At 39.6% G+C, this 26,908-nt stretch overlaps 5 protein-coding genes across 5 annotated transcripts; 4 read left to right on the top strand and 1 right to left on the bottom strand.

Annotated features, from left to right (window-relative positions):
- The first annotated feature begins 154 nt into the window (after positions 1-154).
- BDCG_05776 (cyclin-dependent protein kinase regulator Pho80) lies at positions 155-2,722 on the top strand. Its single transcript, XM_045421470.1, has one exon. The coding sequence runs from the start codon at positions 706-708 to the stop codon at positions 1,957-1,959; it is 1,254 nt and encodes a 417-aa protein (XP_045277349.1). The 5' UTR covers positions 155-705; the 3' UTR covers positions 1,960-2,722.
- A 125-nt stretch (positions 2,723-2,847) lies between these two features.
- BDCG_05777 (uncharacterized protein) lies at positions 2,848-5,987 on the top strand. Its single transcript, XM_045421471.1, has 3 exons — positions 2,848-3,220; positions 3,369-3,420; positions 3,544-5,987. Exons 1-3 carry the CDS (start codon positions 3,124-3,126, stop codon positions 4,883-4,885), a joined length of 1,491 nt encoding a protein of 496 aa, XP_045277350.1. The 5' UTR covers positions 2,848-3,123; the 3' UTR covers positions 4,886-5,987.
- On the bottom strand, positions 5,379-7,128 carry BDCG_05778 (uncharacterized protein). The gene is made up of 3 exons (XM_045421472.1): positions 6,671-7,128; positions 5,825-6,582; positions 5,379-5,729 (listed from the first exon to the last, which is right to left on the bottom strand). Exons 1-2 carry the CDS (start codon positions 6,685-6,687, stop codon positions 6,123-6,125), a joined length of 477 nt encoding a protein of 158 aa, XP_045277351.1. The 5' UTR covers positions 6,688-7,128; the 3' UTR covers positions 5,379-5,729; positions 5,825-6,122.
- On the top strand, positions 7,067-13,443 carry BDCG_05779 (uncharacterized protein). The gene is made up of 3 exons (XM_045421473.1): positions 7,067-11,629; positions 11,701-11,889; positions 11,981-13,443. Exons 1-3 carry the CDS (start codon positions 7,469-7,471, stop codon positions 12,143-12,145), a joined length of 4,515 nt encoding a protein of 1,504 aa, XP_045277352.1. The 5' UTR covers positions 7,067-7,468; the 3' UTR covers positions 12,146-13,443.
- A 109-nt stretch (positions 13,444-13,552) lies between these two features.
- Positions 13,553-15,811, top strand: BDCG_05780 (glyoxalase/bleomycin resistance protein/dioxygenase). The gene is made up of 2 exons (XM_045421474.1): positions 13,553-14,129; positions 14,308-15,811. Exons 1-2 carry the CDS (start codon positions 13,880-13,882, stop codon positions 14,529-14,531), a joined length of 474 nt encoding a protein of 157 aa, XP_045277353.1. The 5' UTR covers positions 13,553-13,879; the 3' UTR covers positions 14,532-15,811.
- The last annotated feature ends 11,097 nt before the right edge of the window (positions 15,812-26,908 follow it).

Here is a 26,908-nt window from a genome sequence, read left to right on the forward strand (position 1 = left end):
GCTTGATATTGTAGGCACTTGGGGCAAAAGAGCTCAGTCACCCGGATATTGCCCGACAGGGTTGGATTTTAATCACGTGGCTGAACCGTGGCCGAAACCTTGGAAGATTTTCTCTCCTCATCCAACCAATGGGAGCGCGGACCTTGGGGGGGGCACAATGCCTTGAGCATCTTAGTCAGTTCTTATGTCATCCATTGGTTTGCCCCAATCACAACCTCTCCAATAAACCTGGATGTGCGTTCGCGATAGTCTCCCCCACGCACGCCCACGAAGCCAGAGGAGACGTCTGAAGAATTGTGCGCACGCCCCCATTCAACCGCCAGCAATATGCCCGAGTGAGCGGCTGGTTCGATAAGAGACTTTTGCAATCCCGAGCCTGGCAGTTTGTGTCACCCCGTCTCCATAGAGCAAGATGCGCCGTTGCGGGTCGTCTGCTGTGTTGGAAAGCTCTGGCTTATTGGCTTCTCCCTCTTCGCTTTCCGCTCCCATTCTTCCTGCTACGGTTTCTGCCGTCGCTGCTGTCGCTGCTGCTGCTGCTGCGACTGTTGATCCGGCTAGGACAAGGACCGGGTCCCTGGCGCTGTCTCCATTTAAAAGTGGCAGGGCCTCCAATATTCCCCAGACTACTCCCGCCTTTCCTGCCCACACTTCCCGCAGCGTGCGCCCACGTGCTCCCGTCCTGGTCGAGATCTGTGAGCAAAGGACATGATAGCGTCATCTCCCACGTCGGCAGCGCTTCTGCGCTCTGATTCCACCCGTTCTCCCGTCAATGCCTTTCCCGGCCGCCCGCATTACTACAATCCAACCGCCACCGCCAGCAGGAATAATAATAATAATAATAATAATAATAATCATAGTAATGACCAAACAACCGCGGCTTCCCCTTTAATAGCCCATTCCAACCCGCCTCATTCTCCCAGAGCCTCACGGCCCGGGCGACGCTCGTCTGATTCTCACAGCAGTTCGGGCGTCGAGGAAATACGATCAGCTTTTCGAAGGCAGACTGTAGATGCGGGAACTCAATATTCTCGCCCGGCTACCCCAGCAAAAAACAAGCTGATACAGTCTGCCTCCGCGACTACTAGTGAGACGATAATTCCAGATCCCACCAATGCCACCTCTGAACTTGCTGCTTCGCAGCAAAGCCAGGAAAGCCGACAGTCACAGGCCGATTCGCAAATGTCATCGACTCTCGTAGGATCGAAACGCAACACTCCTGATACTTCCAGTCTTTTGCCCACGGATGGCGACAACCCACTATCAATTGACCCTGACAGCCCAGCCGAATCTCTGTGTAAACGACTACGGCCCGAAAAACCCGCTGCGAAAGTCCTTCCACGCCGTTATGAAGAAACGAATCCCCGTGATCTCGTCTTCCTGATCTCCAGCATGTTAATGGAACTTATCCGTTTTAACGACCAAATACCCCTTCGCGATGGTCGCCTCACACGGTTCCATTCGCGCAGTCCTCCCCGAATCTCGGTTCACGACTACCTCCAACGTCTAACAACACATGCCACCCTTTCCCCTCCTATCCTTTTAAGTATGGTGTATTATATCGACCGACTATGTGCTCTTTACCCTGCATTTACAGTCTCGAGCCTCACGGTACATCGATTTTTGATCAGCAGCGCTACCGTGGCCAGCAAGGGTCTCAGCGACAGCTTTTGGACAAACAAGACCTATGCCAGAGTTGGTGGAATCAGCGTCGCTGAACTGGCGCTATTAGAACTGGAATTTCTCTGGCGGGTTGAGTGGCGTATCGTGCCTCAGCCTGAGGTCCTGGTGGATTATTATCAGCGCCTCGTCGAGCGATGTGACGAGTATGTGATGCAGCCGGAAGACCGTATTGACACCCTGTCTACATCGACGAAAGAGACTGCTACCTCATCTACATCGATTGCGCGAAATGGAGGAAAAGCCTCTACGACGATTAATGCGACTCCCAAAACAGAGTAGGGATCTGAAGTACAGCTATTTCTAGTTTACCCTATCCCGCTTAAAACCACCACACTTCTATTTCCCATCCAGTTGTTTCAACCCTTGTTTGGTCCTTATCGTTAATCGCTAACACCTGCACCGATGGGACGAAGAATTCAAAAAACTATGGCCAACATATCTCCTTGAACGAATGTCGATTTATCTAGACTCCCGAGCGTAATGCTGTTCTCTCTCTACGATTGTTTGGTTGTAGATGTGACGAAGTGCACATATATCGAGTATTTATATATGTATATATATACAATGTGTGTCTCGGTTTAACTATTTTTTATTTTTTATTTTTTATTTTTTGTTTTTGTTTTTATTTTTATTTTTTCCTATTTCTATGACTATTTTTCGTTTTAATTAATTTCTTATGTTGATGAATAATTTTTCTTGTTCTTCATCCACCCAGTCCATGCTTTTTCTGTGTTTTACCTTGGACTTGTTATTAGAGGAGGTGTGCCTTGCACAGAAAGCGCATTTTCAAAACGGTGGGGATATGGAACAGTATATAGGCTTTCATTGTTCTTCAGTATGGCGTTAGGTTCCTGTTTGGATTTGCATTTTCCTTTATGAGTTTTGGTTAATATTTCCCCTTTGATTTACCTCCCTCTCCCTCCCACGACATCGGTTGGGAGAGATTGGTCAGTTGGTTGGAGTAACGCGATAGAGTTGCGTGACTTTGTTTCATGTGTATTTAAAAAAGAGAACAAAGAAAGATCTCAATAAATTATTTCCACTCTATATTCTCCATCTTGACTCTCTATACAGGGCAGTGCCATAGTACCTATTACCTCTTGAGATAATCACAACCTTTTATATATCGCCGCCAATCGATGGACCCCTAATTGGAGATCACGTGATGATGACTTTTTGGGCAAAGTGACTTCATCCTAAATTTATATAGGGGTCAGGAAGCAAAAAAGGTAGAAGACTGGGCCAATCTAGGATTTAGCGAATCCTCCCCCTTTGCTAGAAATATGGAGTACCCGGCGGATGTCTTGACAAGTTCATCCTATCAATTATAAATATTTTCCACCGATAACACTCACCCAAACCGAACAAGCAAGAAAAGCGCCTGGAAACGTCCGCACCAAAGAAGTCTAGCCTTGAGAATATATAAAACAAATCCCCACAAAAATGGAGATACTCAATCCGTTTAAAGATATCCAGCCGCTACGGGGCCAGGTCTCGTTATTAAAGACAGTGCAAGAGACTCGTTCGGGGAAGGATACTGGTGAGAAATTTTATTCCTTAGTTTTCCCCGGCTAAGAGACATAGGAGGAATCCGCAAGAAAAAACATGTCGGATAAGGGACAAGGAAATAGAAAGTCAAAAGAACAAATTGCTGAGAGAAAATTTGCACAATTATATAAAACAAACAGTCGAAGCCTATGTTGCGGAAATAAATATCAAGTCGGCGAGCAAAGTGTTAAAGTTTGTATTTACTCTCCGCCATCCCCGACCTTCTATAGATCCGGGTTGTGGTTAAGGGAGGGGTCAGGAAAACAAAGATACCACCCATCCACACGAGTCTTCAGGCTAACAGCTAAAACTTAGGTTATTGGAGTCCAAGTCCCCCAAGGACCCATCATTATCTCTCACGCATTTGCGCCGCTTCGTGAAGCCGGAATTTCTACCGGAGCACCTGAAAAGGGATTCCGCAGCAGCAGTAGAGGGGGAGGTAGTTGCGGCATCCAAGAGCTCGCAAACTATCTACATCCTCATCCCACCTCCATTACCTGAGCTTTCCCTCTTGGAAACACTCCTGGCACCATATGCGCCCATCTCAGCGTCCTCAGACGCTTCATCTGCTCCGGATGCTGCAGCGTCAGTACCAGCGCCGATATCACCTATCGAAGTCCAATCAATTCGTATACCCCTCTCCCCACCAACCACAGAGGAAGAATCGGTTACATGGTCGCGTACCCTATGGCCGACCATTTTCAATCCTGCTGCCCATCCAATCACCCACTCGCCCCGTGGCCCGCTGCTACTAGACGCGCAGGAGTCTGTGTCCCGCAGAGCGGGCAACTATCTAGCGCTAGCTAGAAAAGTTGCTCTGGAGGCGAAGTGGAGTGGATGTGGACGGGCTGTTGGTGCAGTGGTGGTTGATCCTGCGCTGGCGGATGCGGCTGATCCGTCGGATAAGTTTGCTGGTATTGTAGCCGTGGCCGGGGACGCGCGGTACTGCAGCAGGCGAAATGCAGGGGAAGGTGGTGCGGGAGCTGCTCCTTCGACATCATATGATCCAGACAATGAAGGGCAACCAGATCACCATGCACTGATGCGCGCCATATCATTAGTCGCCTATAAGCGCCTTACCTCGTCGACGTCACCCACAGTAACACCGTCAATATCTATGTCCCCGCCAGCACCAGCGTCTGTTGCGTCGACACCAGGCCCCCTACCCGCTGTATCATCTTCTACAGAGCCTTCAACCTCCTCTCCACCCCCATCCAAGAAACCCAAACCGTCGCCACAGTCCCTAGATCCCGAGCCCATCCAACCAACCCAACCGCCACGACCACTCCCCTACCCCCCACTCACCCCTCTAGAATTTCACTTCCTCTCTCTCCCTAACATCCAAACTCGCACACAGGGCGGCTACCTCTGCACATCGCTAGACTTATACATAACCCACGAACCCTGCGTCTGCTGCGCGATGGGTATGCTGCTCTCGCGGTTCCGGGCTGTGGTATATTTACAAGCTACGGGTCCTGGGAGGGCGGATGCAGCGCTGGATCCATATACCGGATATGGATTACATTGGAGGCAGGAGTTGAATTGGCGGGTAGTGGGGTTTCGGTTTTGTGTTGAGGGAGAGGATGGGGCGGAATCGAAGGAGGAGCGGGAGGGGTTAGAAGGGCTAGAGTTGGAAAGGGGAGTGTTTCATGCTTGAATTGCCTGAGGCACGGAAGATGAAGTAGTGGGTGTGGCCGAAAGAAGGGAAGGGACTTTCGCTACACCTGTGTGCGTATGCATGCATGTGCAGTAGTACATCTTGTCCGTGACCTACGTGGCCGCGGCCTTTTTTGCTGGCTTTATCCATTTTGTGTACTACGTACGCCATACGGCATGCTCTCTCGGATAATGGCCTGAGGAAGACACATGAAATCGCTCATGTAACCCCTGTCAACGACGATGCTGAGATTAAAATCCCCCAACATTATATTAATAAAACCCACACAGCCCATCGCGCTGTGCGTTAGGACTTATGATTCCTTTACTTCTGCGCAAGCCTATAGTTTACCCACGTTGCAGGGTTGTTCACATCTGAAAGCGATAAATTCTACGAAATAGGCAGTACCTGCTAGAACCCTTCTAAATCTTGCATTCGGATTCAGGCATGTGTGTCTTTTTATCCATCTTGTTTCCGGTGCATTCGTCAAAGCTCCGCATCGGTTGTGTTTCCGCTCCCTCGAGGTTTGCTCGGCTTGGAGGGTTTGCCAGAGGAAGTCACAGATGTTGTTCGTTAATCTATAACCAAGCCGAAGTCCGAGCAACGAGTTATTAATATTAAGTGGGCTTGTGATCTCGAGTTGGTGGATATTGAATAGTCCTCTAATAATGTAGGTTTACGTGTAATAGCTCGATATAGGTTATGGAGGGAGATCCGAACGATAAAGGTCACAGGAGGGGAAGACGTTTGTAGTTAACGTTACTAAGCGAACCATATATCTTTGCTTGGAAATAGAGAAGGTGAAGCTGGGCTGGATGCATGTCAATCCATGTGAGTTAGCAGTCTGTACCCTGTCAGGAACTAAGATAAATTCAAGAGTGCAGTACAATAAAACTAAATATCAGCACAGGGAGCTAGGAACTCTTCTCTCTGGCCTACCAATCACATCTGAGAAAAATAATCAATTCATTTGAAATTCTAGAGAGAAATATTAATTTTGACGGGCAAAATTGTAAGCAGATGCTATGTGTTAAGAAATGGTTTAGTTATTAGTGATTAAATATACAATACAATAACCGAACGTCATATATCCAAGCTTTTCCTTTCCCCTTTTGCTATGCCGTTACAAGACGCAAAAAATTGGTAGCTTTAAAATAAAATAACAAGCGCGAGGAAGCTTAAAAAGGAAAGAAAACGATCCCAACTCCTGATTTTTCGCAAATATGAAATTCGTACTTCAAAGCCTAACCTTCACGTCGACGCACGGCAACGTCCACTCCCTCCGTCCAAGCAGGCTTCGCAACCATTCCAGACCCATGCCCGTCCATTCCGCGTGCGAATCTCCCACCACTCCAGTTCCATTATTAGACGCAAAATGCTTCTTTATCTCATCGACTGCAGCACCGGCCAACGCTGTGGCTGTCGTATTCACTGTCTCGAGTACATATTCGGCCAGCCCGGTGGTTGTTGAGTTCTCCAGTGAGGAAGGAGAGGCTGGAGCGGGGAGGCGAGGGGCAAACCAGTCGCCCTTGAAATCAAAGAAGCAGCGATCTGACCAGTGGCATGAAGAGAGGAAGAGGATCAGGAGGAGAGCGGAGCAGTAGATGCATGGTCGGTGGAGGAGGTAGGTGAGGGTGATGAAGGAGAGGATGAAAAGGGGGCTGGCGTTTGTGGGGATAAAGAGGAGAGGGAGCCAACTGGAGAAACCATTTCAGTTAGCACCATTTCTGCATACAGGATAAAATAAGTAAAAATAAAGAGAGTGTGACTCCGCAGAGGCCTTACCTTCTGAGACAGAACATTGTGCCGGCAGTGTGGTAGGTATGTTTGACTCTGGCGTGTTGCGGATTGGTAGGGCCGGAAGCACCAATGAACACTACCAAACAGGAGGCGGAACGGCGATCTTAGTAGGAAAGTATATCAGATGTGACATAGAGAGTAGGACCTGAGTAAAAGAGGCGACCATCATACCCGAGTGTAGTTACAACATAGTAAGTAATGTTCCCTAGTTCTCTCGTTTTTGTTTCTTTCTCTCGTTGCCAGCGCCGGGGACTTACTTTCCCATTAATAATCCGCGCTGGTTAGTCATGTGACGGTCATGTGACATCATCTAGCCGGTGATGTCATCCAAATTCTCCCCTACCAAGTCCGAAGTTTGTTTAGCTACTCAGGTAGAGAGGATTCTCTTCGGAGAAACAGTATTTTTTTTATTTATTCGAAGCCATTGGAAACCTCCGATCTCTCGTATGCACGTCACCGGCTTCAAGCATCAGGCAAACCGTGCCCCTCAGAAAGGCAAACCGAGCAAACAGACCCAGCGACCGATGAGTCAGCACCCGCTTCGCTGCCAAGCCTGCACTCAATTTCCACCAAACCTCAACCTTCGTCGTCACTTTGTTGTCTCTTCTTCCTCTTCCGCCGCGTGCCTCCTTTCTAATACCCTCCTTTCTCCCCGTTTTCTTCCCCTTTCCTCCCTTTTCTTCGTTACCTGGAGCTGTAGCGTACGCCGTGCTCTTCTCCTGCCCTCTTTAGTTCTGCTTTAACGCGTGCTGGAGCTCACCTTTCGAGGTGATCGTGGCAGAAATGTCCACTCCGGCTGACCTCCAGGCTCTGTTTGCCAACATCAAGCCAAGGCCTTCATCAAACAATGCATCCAACCCCCTGAGCCCTGAAGCTCAGAGTCGACGTCAAAATGGCTCGCCGCCAGGCGAATTCCCATTTTCACCTCCAACCGGTTTGTTCCAAGCTACTCTGTCGTCGCCACTCTACAGCCCTCAGTATGCGGGCACACCTCCACATCACAGCTCGGATGTTATCAGTCCCAATGTTCCAACGCCACGTAACAACAATCAGAGCCCACAGCAGCAGACTTTGAACACGGATCGCACTTCTAATTTGCTAAACTTGCTCAAGTTCAGTCCAGCTCCGCAGAATGTAGCTGCTCCAAAGCAAGCTGGCGCGGGCGCGCCGAAGGAGCCACAAGTTGATGCGCCTATTGGTACCGTCCAAAGTGGTCACGGAAGGGGAATATCTGCCTCTGATATCGTGGCTTCGTTCATGGGGAAACCAACTGCGTCTACATCTGCTGCTACTGGGTTGATGTCTGGTAGCCCTGTTGCTGCCCAATCGTCCGAACGCCCAACTACCACTTCTTCTCCCGCTGACAATGCCCAAAATATGCTATTGAAACTGTTAAATCGTCCTAAACCCCATACATCTCAATCGGAGGAGTCAGTAATTGCTGTGCCTGGTGCGAAATCACCTGAGGTTGCTACTCCGCGAGAGCGTTCTACTGATGCTGGGGCTAAGCCTCCTGCGGAACGTAGAGCGTCCCCAATGAGATTATTCGGGTCAGGGGAGAGTCGTGAAACCACTCCTTTTGAGCCCCCGATTCATCCACAACCGAAGGATTCGATATTTACCTATGTCAATCCTTTCGAACAACTTGCCGCGGCTTCTCCCCGCAACCGTACCCCCCAAGGAAACCAGTCACGAGGATTCCCTGACGCAAGTTCTGCACCTGAGGCCGCCAGTACCAAGAAAAGCGGGGTATCAGGCCTCATTCAGACCAATGGCCAGCGAAAACGGTCAGAGCCATCTAGGGACACACTTCCGTCGTCGTCGAGTTTGGAAACGGGCGACCATGTGGCAATTCCTCCTAGCTCAGGTGCATCTGAGGAATTCCGGGGCCCCGATCAGAAAAAAATGAAGATCAAAAAGGAAACCGTTCCTGAGGTTCTCGGGGAAACTGCTGGGCAGGTTGATAAAGAGGTCGAGGATGCCTTAGCAAGGGCTGCCGTTGAAGAAGTAACCGTTAAAGTAGAAGAAGAAGAGGCGGATTCGAAAGCCGTTTTGAACGCGCTCGCGGAGAAACTTGAACAGACTGCCCTTGATGTTGAGAAGGAACTGGAAAAGGATATGAGCGCTGAGGTTACCCCCAAGAGCTCACCTCCGGCTGTCTCAGAGTCAAAAGGGTCTACCAATGATACCAATGGTGCTGTTGTGGACTCGTGGGAATCTGAGACTGAACGTGTTATTTCCGTGTATAATTTTCCGTTGAAGCCATTCGTGTCGATCACTTGGAAAGGTAATACTATGAACGCCTTCTCACTACGGAGTGATGGGATAATGGATATTGCCCGTCTCAAGAAGGATTTCGACCAATTGGACCGTTCGCTCACTTCAGCTACTTCCGATTACATCGTTTACGCTTTGGCGAAGAACGGTGGTATGAGGATAGTCAGACAGGACGACGGTCAAGATAGACAAGTGTTTCGTTCTACCAATGATCGGATTTTCAATGTCTCTCTATCGACCACAGCACCAAGTTCTTCGCGGACCAAAGGGCAAGCTGTTCTTGGGATCGGTGTTAGCGGCGCAGTCTACTGGGCGACTATTTTCAAGGCAGATAATGACCTCTTCGAAAATGATGCGCTAGAACGCGACAGCTTGATCTTCCCACCGTTTCCCGCCTCTGATGAAAATACCTCTGGCGGTCAGTTAAAAACACGGGCTAGGCGGAGCTCCCGCCATCCCGAGTTTTTCGCCATTGGCCGCGGCAAGTTTATCCATATCGTGTGGCCCCATTGTGCCATGTCCCCAAAGTATGGGGTTACAGAAACACAGCGTGAAGTGGACACTGAAAAGTTTTTCAAAGAAAAGTCGTTGAGGATCGCCACTGGCAAGGCTGGGAAGGACTTTATTTTCAGCGATGACGACACTGTTATCGTCTCGCTTGACAAAACTGGCAGGATGCGGTTCTGGGACATTCGTGAAGTTGGCGATTTCCCGAACTCTAATACTTCGAAAGTGTCAACTGATATTCGCGTCCCTCTTTTGACACTTGTCACCGGATCACCTACGGAGAAGTCGTGGCCTACCTCTGTTTTATTCATCGACAAATTACGGCCGTATGTGAAAGCATCGGCACTTCGCTATGTTCTTGTTGGCTTAAAACAGAATCACACGCTCCAGCTCTGGGATATTGGGCTGGGCAAAGCGGTACAGGAATTGAAATTTCCTCACGACAATGAATCCGACGCTATATGCAGTGTTGCATATCATCCCGGTTCTGGAATTATCGTCGTTGGCCACCCTACGCGCAATTCTATTTATTTCGTCCACTTGTCCGCTCCGAGATACTCCCTGCCACCGATGTCGCAGGGCATGTATATTCAGCGGGTAGCCGAGAAGGATGAAAGATTGCCAAAACCGGAGTCAACAGCTTGTATGAGTGGAATCCGCGAGCTGTCCTTTGGAAGCAAGGGCCAACTCAGGAGCCTTGAGCTCTTACCTCTTACCCGACCGTCTGTTTCACAACGCGGTATGGATGAGGAAGCAGGGTTATTCGAGCTGTATGTCATGCATTCTCTTGGGGTTACCTGTCTTAATATTAAAAAGTCAGACCTTGGGTGGAGCAGCGACAACAAGATCCTTGATCCTGTGGATTCTCTGCAAAAGGGATTCATTGATGTTAATCCCCTGCAGTGCTTCCCTGCCCCAGTCGATGAACAGTCAGTCAATGGGGATGCAGCCCTAAAGGGTGCTCCGAAGGGGAAGGAACCGGTTAAAAGGACAGTTGGGCGTGGACAAGAATCGGTTGTTGGAGTTGAATCTTCCCGCAACCAGTCCCCTTCAAAGCAGTCACCGAAGAAGAAGGCAGGCGACTCTGTCTCTACTTCTGATCAGCATGACCAAGCGACCACTGTCACAGACAAGAATGAGAAACGGAAAAAGAAGAAAGCTGATAACGGGAAGCCAAGGGAAATTTCGAATAAGGATGTATATCAAAGTCAGCCTGAAATTCCGCCTGTGGCGGTAGTCGAAACTCAGGGTCCTTCCACCTCCCAGGCTTCTGCTGATACTGGGCCAGCGGAATCGATTAACCTAGGCGTCTCTTCTGATTTCTTGAACAAGGAAGTAAAAAAGATTGAGAAAGCGGTTTCCATGGAGTTCACAAAATGCCTCAGCCGCGAACTTGATGCTCTGTACCTCCGCTTTGATCAGGACCGCCGTTCTCAGGAACAGGCAGCCACTGCAAAACAAGATGCAGTGTTACGCCTTGTCTCGTCAACCCTATCTGACAATGTGGAGAAAAACCTGTCCCGTATTATTGCCACCAATGTCCAGTCGATGGTAGTCCCAGCACTCGTTGAATCTACGACAAAGTCTATGGACCTGCAAATAAAGGAGGGTCTTAGCCGACAACTTGATTCGATAGTTCCACCCGCTATCAAGGAGGTTCTCCCTTCAGCCGTACAACGGGCAATGTCGAATGAAAATGTACTTCTCCGCATCTCTGAATTGATGTCGGTATCCCTTTCTACGCGGGTGGAGAGAGACATCTCCAGGGTTCTCCACGAAAAAATCGTCCCATCATTCAGAGAGGAATCCATCCAACAAGCGAGAATGACAACAAAGGAGGTTGAGCGACAGTTTGTCGGCCAAATGAAGCAGTATGAGATAAGACAACAAAATGATAGTGCCAAAATCGATCAACTCACGACGCTTGTACGGTCTCTATCGGAGACCATTTCGACAATGGCAGCTGCCCAGTCTCAGTTTCAGAAAGAGATTTTGGAAATTAACCGTCAGGTTGGGGTCAAGGCTGAGTCGTCTGAGAAGGCATCGGCCCCAAGCCCCGTTCCAGATGTGGTTCCACCTAAAGCATCCCCAGAGGAAGTTGAGTTGCAGGGAATCAGTGAACTATTGAATGCCGGAAAATATGAAGAAGCTTCAATTAGGGTACGTTTTCCCTACCACATTTTTCCTCTAGTATTTTACCTCTCACTAAACTTGTTCTCTCGATTATGTAGTGGATCCAATCGTCTCAACAACCAGACCTTTTCAACAATCTGTTTGTCAAACTTGATCCCTCTTTCCTCTCTAACCTCTCACCACTTGTCGTCCTTTCCGTGAGCGCCGCTGTGACCTCGTCTTTTGAAGCAAACGTGATGGATCGCCTCAACTGGCTTGAGCGTGTTTTCCGGACTGTCAAAGTTAGAGTAAGTCTTGTGTCCTGCGTCCTTTTTGCGCATAGCACCACACTCTTGAGTGTTCAAGTATTATCCCACCCTGTTACTAACAATAGCCTAGGACCCCGAGATCTACGAGGTCGCTCCGAAAATCATGGCTGTTCTCATCCAACGTCTTGAAGCTCTTTACATGGCCACTGCAGAAAACAATCCCCATGATCCCATCTCTCGCCGGATTCCTCGTTTAACTCGCTGGGCCAGGGACCTCCAAGAGTACAAACAGTGAAAATCGTGAAGGAGTTCATGTACACTGTAAAATCCTGATTTCCTTACTTGAATTTTAGATGTTCTCGAGTCGACATCACATGGTTCGATCACCTTCCTTCACTCCGTGCTCCTGGTCTGGATCACCAGAATTCAATATTTTGCACTGTACGCTGATTAAGGAACATCCATGGGCTTTCTGGGTAAAATTCGGCAAGATAAAACACCAATATATGGAGCTCCAACTCTTCTTGATAAACTTGACCAAACTAGCATGGGCTCTGTTAATTCGATGAAATTTTCAAAACGGTGCCCCCGGCCTAGTTACTATTTATTCACTCACCCCTGGCGTTCCGAATTTCTTCTGTGCCATGACCAAAAATATTACTCCTTAATAAGGGGCTATTTATTTTTCCGTATCTACGGACTCCTGCTTCTAAAGATATAGTATGTTGTCGACCACAAAAACCTCAGTAATCTCGCTTAATTTACCTTCACCCACACCTATTTGTTTTGCACTTCGTTTTTCTTAATGTGGTATACCTTCAAGATATCGTGTACTTTGGGCGATGATAGGAATGGATGGATGGATCCTCTTCCCTCTGTTTACTTAAACGTACCCAGGCATATCTTATTTTATATCGATTTCGGGGTTGCGGGGCCTGAGTTTATTAGCTTGGTTTGGCTTTGACTTTTGATTTGGAACGGATGGAACGTGGAGAAATTCTGCCATAATAGGAGGAAGGCAAGGAGGTGTTGTTCTAATATGGATACGATAGATAGGAGCGGTTTTACGATGTTCGGGCGTTATCTTGTCTACTTTAATTTACTGGGAAAATATGCGGTTTTTGTTTTATTTACAAAGTTCTTTTTGAAGTTTGGCTGGTGAATTTTGTTTCTTCTACTTCTGTCTGCTTATTCTTTTACATTCGCATCTGGGATCTTTGTATCTTGCTTCACTTTTCCTCACTCTTACTTGAGATTGCTATGTTTGTACGTATGAATTATGGCTGTTGATGTAATTTCTTTCATCTTTAGTTATCAGCACTTTGCTTTTTGAAAATGAAAATACATAATAATCTGAATAACTGGGAATTTGTGATCATCACAGCTTACACATAACATCCTGTTGAAATGGCTAAAGCCGCCAAAGCGAGCAGTCGCTCAATATTCACACTCAGGACCTTCCTTGCACATGTATTGGAGATTGGATTCAGTCTGCTTGATACTTTTTCTGCTCCCAGACCCCCAATTACTAGCATTGAAGAAAAGCTATCACAGAAAAATCCACGCAATGCCCGTGGACATGGAAGCTTTCCATACACGCCAAATCCCATACTTAGTTCTGTCTGGGCCACATACAACAAACGCCACCAAGGAACAGGATGCGTTTTGCAAACCTGTTCTTCCAACCTTCTGGCCTGGCCACCGCATGCACGCGGGACACGTGACTGCGAGAAAATCCCCACATCGTTGCCTAGCTGCCAGCTGCCAGCTGCTGCTGCCTGGCCGCCTCAGAGCTAAATATCCAAATCCAGAACACGTCCGAGAGTCGACGCGATGGGCAGGGGGGGGACTGACTTGAGTGGTGGACGGACTACTCTCATTATTATATAAAGCTCTCCTCGCTGCCTCTTGAGAGAAATGAGACGCTTAGATTAAATATATATATATATCTCTCTAGCGCCATCTAGCCCCCCAGGTATTCGACATATACATTCTTCAAGATTAATTATAAGGGATTTCACCCAAGATCATGGGCCTCTCCCACATCGGTTTCTGCGTCCCCGCCGCACGCTTGGAGGAAGTCATTGCCTTTTATAAGGCTGCCCTGGCACCACTGGGGTATAGGGAGCTCATGCGGCCCGTGCCACACGTCGTGGGTTTCGGGGTGTATTATCCAGATTTCTGGATTACTGGAGTGGAAGGTGAAGAAGATGGCTCTGACGCGAGGGTTGAAAACGGGTTGAAACGGAAACCGATTCACGTTGCGTTTGATGCTAAGAGTATGCCCTTTTTTTTCGTTTATTTCTGTATACCATACACCATAACTAGCTCCCTTGTTGTCCAAAGGCTATTATTATTCATGCAGCCCATTTTTTTTTATCAATCTAGCCTTCATATTTATCTTTGAGATATGGTCCCCCATCCCATACTCGTAACTAGACTTACACGCATGCTCAGACCGCACCCTCGTCCACGATTTCCACGCTGCGGCCTTGGCTGCCGGCGGAAAGTGTAACGGCGCACCAGGGCCCCGCCCACAGTATCACAAATTATACTACGGCTCTTTCGTGCTGGATCCCGTGGGCAATAACATCGAGGCTGTGTGCATGTGGCCTGCCTGGACGCATTGGCAGTATTGGGTTGGGGCCGGGGTTTTCAGCAAGAAAGGGAAAGAAGACTGAATGGAGGACGAAGCGGGGGTTTTGGGTAAGGATATCATATGAATATGCAAGGGGTGGGCTCCCTGGATTCCACTATTTCGTGCGCAGTTTTACTGAAGGGACAGAGCAGCGCGGAAGGGGAATGACAGGTCGTTGAATGTGCTATTGATCCAGATAAGGAAATGTGTTCGTTTCATTATTGGGATAAATATCCGTGGCAGAGGGTAGAGACCCTGAATATGGAGGGGAATTGATTGATTGACTGGCGACTATTTCTTAAATCCTGCAGACTGTACAATGTATCGAACCTCTTGAGGAATCGGAGGTAAAAGCCCGTTTCAAATAAATTGACGAATGTATGATTTTAACCATCTCGCTCCGCGTTCACCACCCCTTCCTTCATCCAGCTGTACCGGTCCGAACGGAAGAGAAAATTATCTCCATCTCTTGGATATTCACATCGCCGACCAGGACTTTGAATGATCGCGTGCATGAGGAGGAGTTAAAACTGTCCCTCACCGCCACCCCAACATACCCAACGCGTATTGGAGTGATTGTTCGCTTATGCGCTCTCCAGTAATATTTCGCAGTGCTTCAGGGAGTTCCGTGCAGCCTCAATATTCGGGTTGAAGGCATATTTGGGCTTGTCGTACGCAAGGGCTCGGGTTAACAATATCATGTAGGTGGGCTGAGGGCAATTACATTTTCTGGACAACCCTTAGTCCCCTGCAAGGAAAGGAATATAACACAGCCCAAGAGGAAACTGAGCAAATATCGACCTCCCTACCTTGACTGGGAACTCCTAAGGGACGGGAATAGAACAATGCTTAGATGTCCAAAGCCACAGCCAATTGCTTTTTATTCATAAACGCATTCAAAGTACGATATGAGATATCGGCTTGCGGAATCACTCTGGCCACATAAAACTTCACTATTGGCGGTATGCTGGGTTGGCTTCGAGGAAGAGAAATTGGTCCTTTTGCCGCATCAGAAGGTCCTTGGCTAGCCATACAGTTAATTACGCAGGTATGCCCCGGTGTTTTCGTTAGTGCCGCCCTAATATTTTAGTGGCATTCTAACGTTCATTCTGGGGTGCCGCGTCTCTAAATATCCTCATATAATATAAGAAGCAAGCTTCTCATTCATTATTCTTATTCCACACATACGCGATTCCTATACTCATTATTATCATTCTCTGATTCAATATGGACTTATTTACTATTGCACCTCCACCATCAGAACCTCCTGAACCTCCTGCTACTCCTCCAAAATGATTGACCCGTAATCAATGTCGAGATATCCTTCTTCTTCGCGGACTGGTGTAACGTGACGGAACCGAAGCGGTGGCTAGTCGGCGGCGACACGTAGGGGTAGTTGTTTGGGAAGCCGTATGGGTGGGCTTGACTATCTTGCTTGAATAGCGAGCTCATAGGCTACAGGGTTATTGCAAGGATATCACAGATATGATACTTAGTATACTAAGAAGATTGTATGAGGCATGCAGTAACTCTTGTATCTATTTCAGTAGAAGAAAAATGAATCACTGACTTCTTTCATGAAGAGCCAGTATCTAGCTATTCTATATAGATAATGAGTGAATACCTTCTCTCATTTCATAAGCAAGAATAGTCAGAGTGATATCTCAGCAGTGTCTCACTGTCAAGAAAAAATAATCTGCTGATCTTATATAGAAGCAGGGTTCTTATACTCATCAATTGAATCTTTCTATAATATATCTGAATAATGTTATAGAGTGATTGAAAATCAGTTCAGACAGTCTGTGAGATGAATGAAATCATTCATATAAAAGCAATGAGTTATATGAAACTGTAATAAGATCTGACATAGCTAAGAGTATGATAATACTCTTCTCTTTAAGAGTATAGTCTCTATACTCTTAAGATTACTGAATTAGAAATTATCTTTGTTGTATAACAACAGTTGCTAACTAATTGACAGTGTATATACTATATATAATATAAAGAAATAGATAAGTTTTTCTACTAACTGTATAGATCTTTCTTTACTCATCTTCATTCAAATTAAATATATAATAAGTAAGTTTCTTATATATTAATTTAAGATGAGAAAAATATAGTTAATAAGTGACTTACAGATCTCTTATCATATTCTGTTCTATATATAAAATTCTCTATAAAAGTGATGTATTTTAGAGACAAAGCTAACAGTAGTAACAGGATTTTTTAAAAAGATTCTTCTCTTTATAAAATATTTTTCTTTCTCTCTCTTCAATTATAATAGTAAGTGTATAAGAGTATCATTCTTGAAGAATAATAAAGAACTTATTCTGATATTTTCTAGTAAATAAATATCTTTATAATACAGCTGTGATCTCTGTAACTGTTAAGAAAGCTTAGTTAGAGATAAAGATAACAGTGTTAATAAGCTGCAGAAGCACTGCTCTCATTATCACATCTTCTTCTACTTCTCTTATAGTTATAGTAATAGTTACTATACTCTGCAGTGAGATATTATTTCTTCTGCTAATTAATTTATCTATATTCAGTTCTTTCTCTGTCTCTCTTATTACTGTTGTAACACTGCTCTCTCTCTTAATCAATATAATAATATATAACTCTGTGTGATCATTCAGAGAGAACTCTGAAAAGAGCTTGATTTTAAGAATAGTAACTCTGAGAAGCTCAATTTATAGTTTCTCTCTTATAATATATCTAAGCTCTATTTAGAATACTGCTAAGTTAAGTCTGCAGAGTTCTGCAGTTTCTTTATCTTCTCTCTATAAGAAGGCTTCAGTGCAGTCTCTGACTAATATTATTATTTATCTATACTATGCTAAGTAGCTGAAGAAGAGAAGAATCTTATATATCTACTTCTTTTCTTACTTTTATTATTTCTATTATATCTGTAATAATGACTTCTATCTCTCTATAAGTATTATCTACTTTATAAGAAGATATTGTGTCAGCTCTGATAAGAAGCTCAGATACTTAAGTAGTACAGAGTGAGAGTCTCAGAGCTTTAAGTATTAATAAATTCTATTAAGACTGAGAAGATTCTTCTTACTAATTTATAAAAGAAGATGAAAGTGTGAGTCTCTGAGATAAAAAAATATCTCAGAATGACTGATCTTAAGAAGAGATCAGCTGATACTATTATTAAAAGTATTATAGAGATTAATTACTGATTGAAGAGAATCTTACTTCAGTTAAAATAGATAACTGAGATACTTTATAAGTTAATAAGTTAATACTTTCAGTATCTCTTATACTCTTTTACAGTATACTTCTCTATGACATTATAGTATTAACTTCTCAGCAGATAAAGATACTAATACTGAAGACTTCAATGATAAAGAATAAGTTTAATAAGAGTGTGATTATTAATAAGTAGACTCTGAGATTTTCTCTTTTCACTTTTTCAGTGAGCTGTAGTCTTATTAGATTAGTAGTAACTCACAGATTAATAATATTAATCTTTTTATTAATTTTAAATATTTCTTTTCTTTAACTGCTTCAGAAATATTACACTTATATAGTCTTATTAAACTTCTAAAAAACTCTTTAGAAGAAAATAGAAGAAGAGTGTTACAGAGCTTATAAGATATCAGCTTATTACTGTAAGATTATCTTTAAAAAACTCTTTAAAAAAATAAGAAGTCTTAAACAGTATTTCTTACTCAATGTCTCTAATATGTAATAGAGCAATCTCTACTAGCTGTCTCATAGCTTACAATCTCTTTCTCAGTATTTTTCAAATATTTAAACAGTTTTTATAAATTCTCAGATAATGAATATTCTTCTTATTTTATAAGATATTGAAGCTTACTGTAATATATTCACTTATTCAATATTTTCTTTATAAGATATTCAGTATCACTCTCTATCTTAATATTATTCAGCTGAGACAGCTCTGCTCTGAGACATTGCTTATAGAGCTCTAAATAGAAAATATGAAAAACAGAATGAATTAATTTTAATTCTATGAGTAATTTCAACTTATATATCTACTTACTTATTACTCTTATTACTGAGAAAGATTCTAGTTATCACTTACTGAGCTTCTTATACAGTCTTATTATCTTGATATTCTTTGTTAAAAATAGTACTTAATTCTCTATTAAGAACTTCATTGAAAGATGTTTTTAATTATAGTATTTTATCTACTACTTCTGAGCACAGTGAATACTTTTTACTGTCTTCTTATAAATTTTATTTAAAAGTTTCAATCTTACTTTTACTTCTAATACTGAGAGATACTCTGTTCTCTGTATCTATTTAATATTCTAACTGTCTATTTCTCTCTTTGAAATGTTATTTATAATATCACTGAGTAATGAAGAATTGTATTTATAATAAGTATAGAAAGAAGATATCTTTAAGATTATATTCTTTATATTATTATATATGAATTTAACAGTTAGAAGATGTTTAAGTCAATCATTTTAATAATATGAATAGAATACTTGAAGATACTATTCTAGTATCTGATTCTAGTATTCAGTCTGATTATCTGTCTGTGAATGAAATACAGTACTAAGAAGATACTTTATTATAAAATAATAGTAAAAAGTCAATCAGTATTTACTGATGAAGAGGAATTCTTAATCTATTATTAATGATTTCAGAGCACTGTGATTATAAATAATAATATCTAAAAATAGATCAGTCAATTCAGAGGCTTTAAATCTTTTTATAAGTAGAAATATATTTAATTATCTTTATAAAGTAATCAACAATGATTAAAATTAAGTTATATTCTTTGACTTTTATTGACTTCAGCAGATCAACTATGAAATTCATTAATAGATTCTATTATAGACTCTTTAAAATAGATAGTGATATTAACTCACTGTATTACTTATACTGCAGAATCTTTATTCTTTAATAGATATTATAAGTTTTAATATACTCTTTAATATCTGTCTGAAGCTTATTCTAAATATATTTATATTTTAGAAGCTTCTCAGTCTTCTCTAATCTGAAGTGTTCTGTATGAGAATTATTATAATAAATTTTCAATAACTTCTAATACACTGCTCTACTATAAGAGATGAAGACTGAATTATTCAGCAGTAGAAGTTCATATTCTTCTAGTTATCAGTGATTTAGTTTCTTAACAGTACTGCTCTACTCAGAGTCTGTCTCTTTCAAGTTTAAATCAAATTCTTTCTTCTTCAACTTCTGAATTTAAGCTGCAGTAGAGACATTTCTCTTCTATAATTTATTAATAAATTTTAAAAATAGTCAGATTGAAAGATTGTAGACTGTTTTATTCTTTATCAATTCAATGATTGTAAGATATAATATAAGAAGCTTATAATCTTCAGTGTTAATTCTCTATGAGAATCTGAATTTTCTTTCATCTTCTATACTGAGTCATACAGCTGTCTTTCTGACACTGTTTCTAAGCTTTAGAGAATTTTAACTCTCTGCAGCCAGCTTCTTCTGCAGTGATAGCAGAGATTCTTTTATAGAATTCTTCTTCACATCAATAATATTATAATCAGATTATTTAAACAGTGTGTTGACAGAATTAAGTTAATCTGAACAGTATTAAATATAGAAATTATACTCTGAAAGCAGCTTCACTCATCTGACTTAACATTCTATTAAGCTCTTTGTTGTCAAGAAGTAATGCAGATTTATATAATTAGTAAGAACTTGTACTGAGTATCTACTACTCTGAAGATAATATTATTAAATCTAAAGAATTCAATAACTGCTAATATCTTCTGATTATGAATATCATATCTTCTCTGTATAAGTGATAACTTCTTGAAGAAGAAGATCACTGATCTTTATTCATAGTATCTTATAGACTCTATGAAAAAGTCTTCTTTTATAGATAATTCATTATCTGTTTTCTCAGAAGTGATTATTCTCTGATTCTTTCAATATTGAAAGACCTTCAGTGTCAACTGTGAAAAGATTTCACAGATCTCATTCTCAGATACATCAGTCTCACACTGACTGAGTAAATTGAGATTAAAGTGATTTAGTATTATAACATCTATAAAAGCTTGTTTCAATTCTGCAAATACCTGTACAGTGTCTTGAGTGAGAGTAAATAATCTTATTTTTCTATTCTTCATACTTCTCTTTAACAGATCTATAAGAGAGGCAGTAATCTATAAATATACATAGATGAATTATCTGTAGAAATTCATAAATTTTAGAAACATCTGTATTTTATAATACATCTGCAGCACTGATCAGTTCTCAATGATGAAGACTCAGCTTCTGTTCATTGAAATGTCATTTATCTCAATAATATAATCTAAGAAATCAATCTTCTGCATATAGAATGAGCATTTTTCAGTGTTTGTATAGAGTTAATACTATCTCAAGCAACTCAACACTTCTTAAATATGAGTATTATATTCTTTCTCTGTTTTTGAGAAGATTAGAATATTATCTAAGTATACTATATAGAAGATGTCAACAAGGCTCTGCAGTGTCTTATTTATATAAGTCTGAAAGATGACTGAAGTGTTACAAAGATCAAAAGATAAAATAAAATATTCAAAATTACTGTACTTAGTATAAAAAGCTGTTTTCTAAATATTGTCTTCATTAACTCTGATTCTATGATAGATATCTTATATATCAATCTTTGAGAATATCTTTACTTCAGATAATTAATCAATCATCTCATCAATCAATGATAATAAATAGTGATTCTTAATTATCATCTTATTAAGACCTCTGTAATCTATACATAAGTGTAGTCTATCATTCTTCTTAAGTACAAAGAGTATAGGTAGACTGACCGTGTGACCGTGTCTGAGACCAGGACCAGAATTTTTGACAGTTTCATTGTCAATTCGACAGATCTCATTACACGGTTCTAACATTAGATAGTAGTCTCATACTGTCTCAGTGAGACTTACTGTCTACTCTTGTCACATTTTTCAAATGAGACCATGATTTCCACTTCTCAATTTAAATTATTTTTATTGCTTTAAATGGCTTTAAATCTCATTTGAGTGTTACCAAAAAGCGTTACTTTTTAAAAAATTAAAAATAGTCTAAAAAAACCTTAAAATGTCTAAAAATAGTAACTTTATATCAAGAATGAGACTAAATGAGACCAAATGAGATCATTTTCTCATTTTTTTCAAGTCATGGTTTCATTTTGAGATCTGATATATAGTCACTTTGCATGTTTATTTAATGATTAGTCCCAGCGGGATTCACACCAAGAAATGTATGAGACCAGACCAAATGAGATCAAACGTGAAATTCATGATCCCAGCGGCCAGTCTAAGTATAGATGTCTCTGCTGAACTCTTTGATAAGTGTATTCAATTCTTTGATTATGTTTCTTCAAGATATTTATACAGAACATTTAATTTCTTTACAGACAAGTTGTAAAGAGATCTGTACAGCACTGTTACATCATCTTCAAGATGAATCTTATATTATATCTTGATATCAGAAAACTTCACTGCTTCTCTTTTTAAAAAGATATTCTTATAATCTGTAAAGAGATATTGTGTATATCTGTCTTTAATAATGAATACTGCTGCTAATCTTACAGTGAGAGTGATAACTTCTTTATCTATTCTCAAGTCTCAATTATCTGCTATACAGTATATTGACTTTATCTTTTTCTTAAGATTCTTCTGATGAAACTCTTCAGATTTCTCTATTACTATCTCTTCATCAGTGAGATGATATCATCATATCTGAGTAACTCAGTCAATGAAAGAATTGTTTTCTCTCAATTATAAGAAATCTAAAATAATGTTCTTATCTATGATGTTAACTGTGTGAAGAAGCAGACTGCTCTTCTTAAAGATTTCTTCTAAGTCTGTGATTATATACTATGCTTAAATTATGTTAAAATAATAGCATTTTATTTCATTAATAAATTTCATATAATCTGACAGATCTATCTTCTTTCAACTCTTTATCAAAGAAAAGAAATAGAATATGAAGTTAGTATTTATCTCAGAGTCAAGTAGGTATCTCACTGATATCTTCTCATTCAGAGTATATATTATGATTGTAATATGAACTTAGAGATATAAGAATTGTTAATTCTTTATTTCTTTCTCTTCTTTATCTTCTGCAGATACATTTGTCAGAAGAGAAGTTAACTTTAAGAAGATATCTTCTCAGTTTCTTCTCTTCTTCAGCTTCTTACAATCACTGACATAGTGTTTATCAGCTCTGCAGTTGAAATAGAGATCTTTATCAAATCTTTTTTAATATTTCTTTGCAGTGAGTGAAGAATTAGAATACTTGAAATTCTTCTTTACTTTCTCTATACTGAAGCTGTTATAATGCTGTTTAGATTCTATTATTAATTACTTAGAAGAGATCTTGTCAATCTTTTTCTTAAAGAATTAATTATTCAAATAGATTCAGAAAGTCAGATTGATAAGCTCAGTGTAATTAATTAATAAACTCTGATATTGTGATATTATTATTCATATTTTATAAGTCAGCTTTGTGAGATAAAGCTGTGTTTTTAATTGATTCAAATCATCAGTTAATTTCTCTCAATATTCTTCAAATCTTATATTGAAATCAGAAGAATTTTTATTATCTTATTAATATAATGAGTTGAATCACTACATCACTGTGAAGCTGTAATTACAGTGATCTTTAATTTAATTCAGTAGAAAGTTCTTGAATTCTTCTTAAGTTATAATAGTATTGATACACTCAAGCTCTCTCTTCTTAATGACTCAAGTAGTTGCAGAGATGTCTTCAAGAAGGTTAATAGTATATATTACTTATATCTTATGAGTATTATACTGACTTGAATTAAGGCAGAATTTCTGTTCAAGAGTACAGATAAAGCTGTGAAATTCAGATAAGATATTTCTCTTATATCTCAGAGAATCTTCAATCTTAATCTCTCTATCTTCATAATAGATGTAGATGTGTAGAGGTCACAGTGATGACAAAGTAATTGAAGAGCTTATGTTAAAATATACAGCAGATTCAGAAATCTCAGATTTCTGCTGAGATAGAGATATATACACTCTAGAAAATAATGTAGTATTTTTTTCAGAGAGTGAGATTAAGTCAGTCTCAGTGTAGATGTATAAAGTTATATCAGTCTATTAAAGCTTAACTGATTCAAACTTATAATCAGATTGAGTAATTCAAATTATAATGTAATGAAACTGAAGTGATGACTAGTCAGTGATAATATATTGAGATAGTTGTTTAAGAAGCTGTATAAGTGAGCTTGACTATCTTACTTAAATAGCAAGCTTATAGGCTATAGAGTTATTACAAGAATATCACAGATATAATACTTAGTATACTAAGAAGATTGTATAAGATATGCAGTAACTCTTGTATCTATTTCAGTAGAAGAAAAATAAATCACTGACTTCTTTTATAAGAAGTCAGTATCTAGCTATTCTATATAGATAATAAGTGAATATCTTCTCTTATTTCATGAGTGAGAATAGCTGAAGTGATACCTCAGTAGTATCTTACTATCAAGGAAAAGTAATCTGCTAATCTTGTATAGAAGCAGAGTTCTCATACTTATTAATCAGATCTTTCTATGATATATCTGAATGATGTTATAGAGTGATTGAAAACCAGTTCAGACAGCCTGCGGGATGGATGAAATCATTCACATGAAAGCGATGAGCCGTGTGAAACCGCAATGAGGCCTTGGCGCGGCCGGGAGCGTGATAACTGAATTGAATCTATCAAAAGATCTCTGATCATCTTGAGATTACTTATCATGAAGTTTAATACATCTGTGAAAATGAAATCTAATCTATTCTCCTTCTAGACCTTCTATCGCGAACATATAGTCCCTCTTATTCATGGTTGAATACAAATGAATCCTGGATTGAAATTAATGCAAGATGAAGCTTCAGAGCATGCTGCAGCAGAGACTTCTCAAGATCTTCAAGAATGTGAAATCACCTCTATAGATTGACTGTTATATTCATCAGATTTGAACTCAATTGAATCTGTATGAAATCTTATGAAGCAGTGAATCACTGAATACAAGAGAATTATAAAGATGAGAAGAATCTTTCTTATAATACACTTCAACAAGTGATTAGAGCTGCCTGGGATGCTATAACAGAGAAGCAATTACAAGAACTTATAGCAGAGATGCCAGCTCACTGTCAGACTGTTATACAGGCAGGTGATAACTATACTAGATATTAATATAATTCTACATTGATTCTACGTATTAGAGACATTCTGCAAGTATCTTTCACAGTAATAATCTTTCTTATATGATTTAACATCATGTAAATTAACATTCAGTGATGTTTTTAATTAACATCACTATCACACAGGTGAATCTGTATATGCAATATTTCTGCATGAATTCATACATAGTATACATATGTAATTAGCGTCATATAGTCTTTCTTATTCAGTTAGTTATAATAATTGATACTTCATTATCTACTACAGAGTTAGACTGACTACTGAGATTCTAAATTTCATATTTAATTTCATTTAATCTGATCTCATACATTTCTTAACATGAGTCTCATCAGAATCAAGTCTTAAAAAAATCTGAAAATAAATTATTTCTGAGAGAAATGATGTGAAAAATAATCAGATTTAATTCAAAAAATGTGAAATAAGAGTAATTTCTCAGAATAAACTGTAAAAGATAATCATTCTTTCAAAATCAGAATAAAACTGAGACTGAAGATTAAATTCAGTCTTATTCAGTTCATTCAGTGATTGCTTATATAATCAGAATTTAATAATGATTATTAATAATACTTATAAAATAACTAAATACATTCTTATATAAGTTTATTCTTTACTTTCTTATAAAAACTACACTTCTCTGATATACTGTAATCAGAGATATTAAACTATCTGATAATTTCATATTTTATAATCATGAGTTTCTTGATTATTTCTTCTTATAATTGTTTTCAGTGATAGTAATAAATATCTTAACTTGAGTTAAACTTTCACTTCATTCTTATCTCTATTAATGAAATTGTTAAAATATCATGTATTATCAGTGTAATAGTTAAATATGTACTCTTAATAATTTTCTATAACTCTAGAATTGATTTGATATGTAAATTTATTAAATTATCTTAAAGATAGCAGTTAAATTCAGTTTTATATAGACTGACTGTGTGACCGTGTCTGAGATCAGAACTAGATTTTTTAATAGTCTCATTATCAATTCAACTGATCTCATTACACAGTTTTAACATTAAATAGTAGTCTCATACTGTCTCAGTAAGACTTACTGTTTACTCTTATCACATTTTTCAAATGAAATCATGATTTTCACTTCTCAATTTAAATTATTTTTATTGCTTTAAATGACTTTAAATCTCATTTGAGTGTTATTAAAAAGTGTTACTTTTTAACAAATTAAAAATAGTCTAAAAAAAACCTTAAAATGTCTAAAAATAGTAACTTTATGTCAAGAATGAGACTAAATGAGATTAAATGAGATTACTTTCTTATTTTTTTCAAGTCATGATTTCATTTTAAGATCTGATATATAGTCACTTTACATATTTTTTTAATAGTCAGTCTCAGCAGGATTCATGTCAAGAAATGTATGAAATCAGATCAAATGAGATTAAATGTGAAATTCATGATCTCAGCAGTCAGTCTAGTTGTATAAGTATATAGTTTTATCTGATTTTCAGTTGTAATTAATATATATAAGTTCTGTTTCAAAGTTAGTATTATAGTTCTATGTAATACAAAGTATTATCAAAGATTATTACTTACTAAAGAATTATATTTCACTATCTTTATATCTCTAATATTTACTTATTCAAATCTCTGATAGTTGATATTATAGTAGTCTCAGATTAATTTAATATATAAGTCTTATTTCTTCTCTATTCAATCTTAAGAAGTGTAGATATTAACTTAATAAAAGTGATCTAATAGAGCTGCTATAGTATAATACTCTGTAAAAAATTGTTTAGTTTTGCTGTAGTGTGATTCAAAGGTTGCTTGAGTCAGTATACAATTACAGGTGTACGCCGGCTTCTTATATACATTATCTAAATTAATTAGTGGCCGCTAGAGTCTCTTTACTCTTTACATTCATAAGCATGTTCAGAAGTGTGTTCAGAAGTGACTGTATTATTATTCAGCAGTTATATATTCTTCTAAATCACATTCTCTCTCATCAGATTCAGTCACGCTTAGACTGACTGCTGAGATTATGAATTTCACATTTAATCTCATTTAATCTAATCTTATACATTTCTTGATATGAATCTCACTGAGACTAGTCATTAAAAAAACATGTAAAGTGACTATATATAAAATCTTAAAATGAAATCATGACTTGAAAAAAATAAGAAAGTGATCTCATTTAATCTTATTTAGTCTCATTCTTAGTATAAAGTTACTATTTTTAGATATTTTAAGATTTTTTTTAGACTATTTTTAATTTTTTAAAAAGTAACACTTTTT

The sequence above is a fragment of the Blastomyces dermatitidis genome (assembly GCF_000003525.1).
Source record: "Blastomyces dermatitidis ER-3 genomic scaffold supercont1.6, whole genome shotgun sequence".
Taxonomy (NCBI): domain Eukaryota; kingdom Fungi; phylum Ascomycota; class Eurotiomycetes; order Onygenales; family Ajellomycetaceae; genus Blastomyces; species Blastomyces dermatitidis.

Coding starts and splice junctions, on each gene's coding strand:
- BDCG_05777 (XM_045421471.1), top strand. CDS start 3,124: ATGGAGATACTCAATCCGTTTAAAGATATCCAGCCGCTACGGGGCCAG. Junction 3,221..3,368: donor TCGTTCGGGGAAGGATACTG/GTGAGAAATTTT, acceptor TAAAACAAACAG/TCGAAGCCTATGTTGCGGAA. Junction 3,421..3,543: donor TCGGCGAGCAAAGTGTTAAA/GTTTGTATTTAC, acceptor GCTAAAACTTAG/GTTATTGGAGTCCAAGTCCC.
- BDCG_05780 (XM_045421474.1), top strand. CDS start 13,880: ATGGGCCTCTCCCACATCGGTTTCTGCGTCCCCGCCGCACGCTTGGAG. Junction 14,130..14,307: donor CGTTGCGTTTGATGCTAAGA/GTATGCCCTTTT, acceptor ACGCATGCTCAG/ACCGCACCCTCGTCCACGAT.
- BDCG_05779 (XM_045421473.1), top strand. CDS start 7,469: ATGTCCACTCCGGCTGACCTCCAGGCTCTGTTTGCCAACATCAAGCCA. Junction 11,630..11,700: donor ATGAAGAAGCTTCAATTAGG/GTACGTTTTCCC, acceptor TCGATTATGTAG/TGGATCCAATCGTCTCAACA. Junction 11,890..11,980: donor TCCGGACTGTCAAAGTTAGA/GTAAGTCTTGTG, acceptor ACAATAGCCTAG/GACCCCGAGATCTACGAGGT.
- BDCG_05776 (XM_045421470.1), top strand. CDS start 706: ATGATAGCGTCATCTCCCACGTCGGCAGCGCTTCTGCGCTCTGATTCC.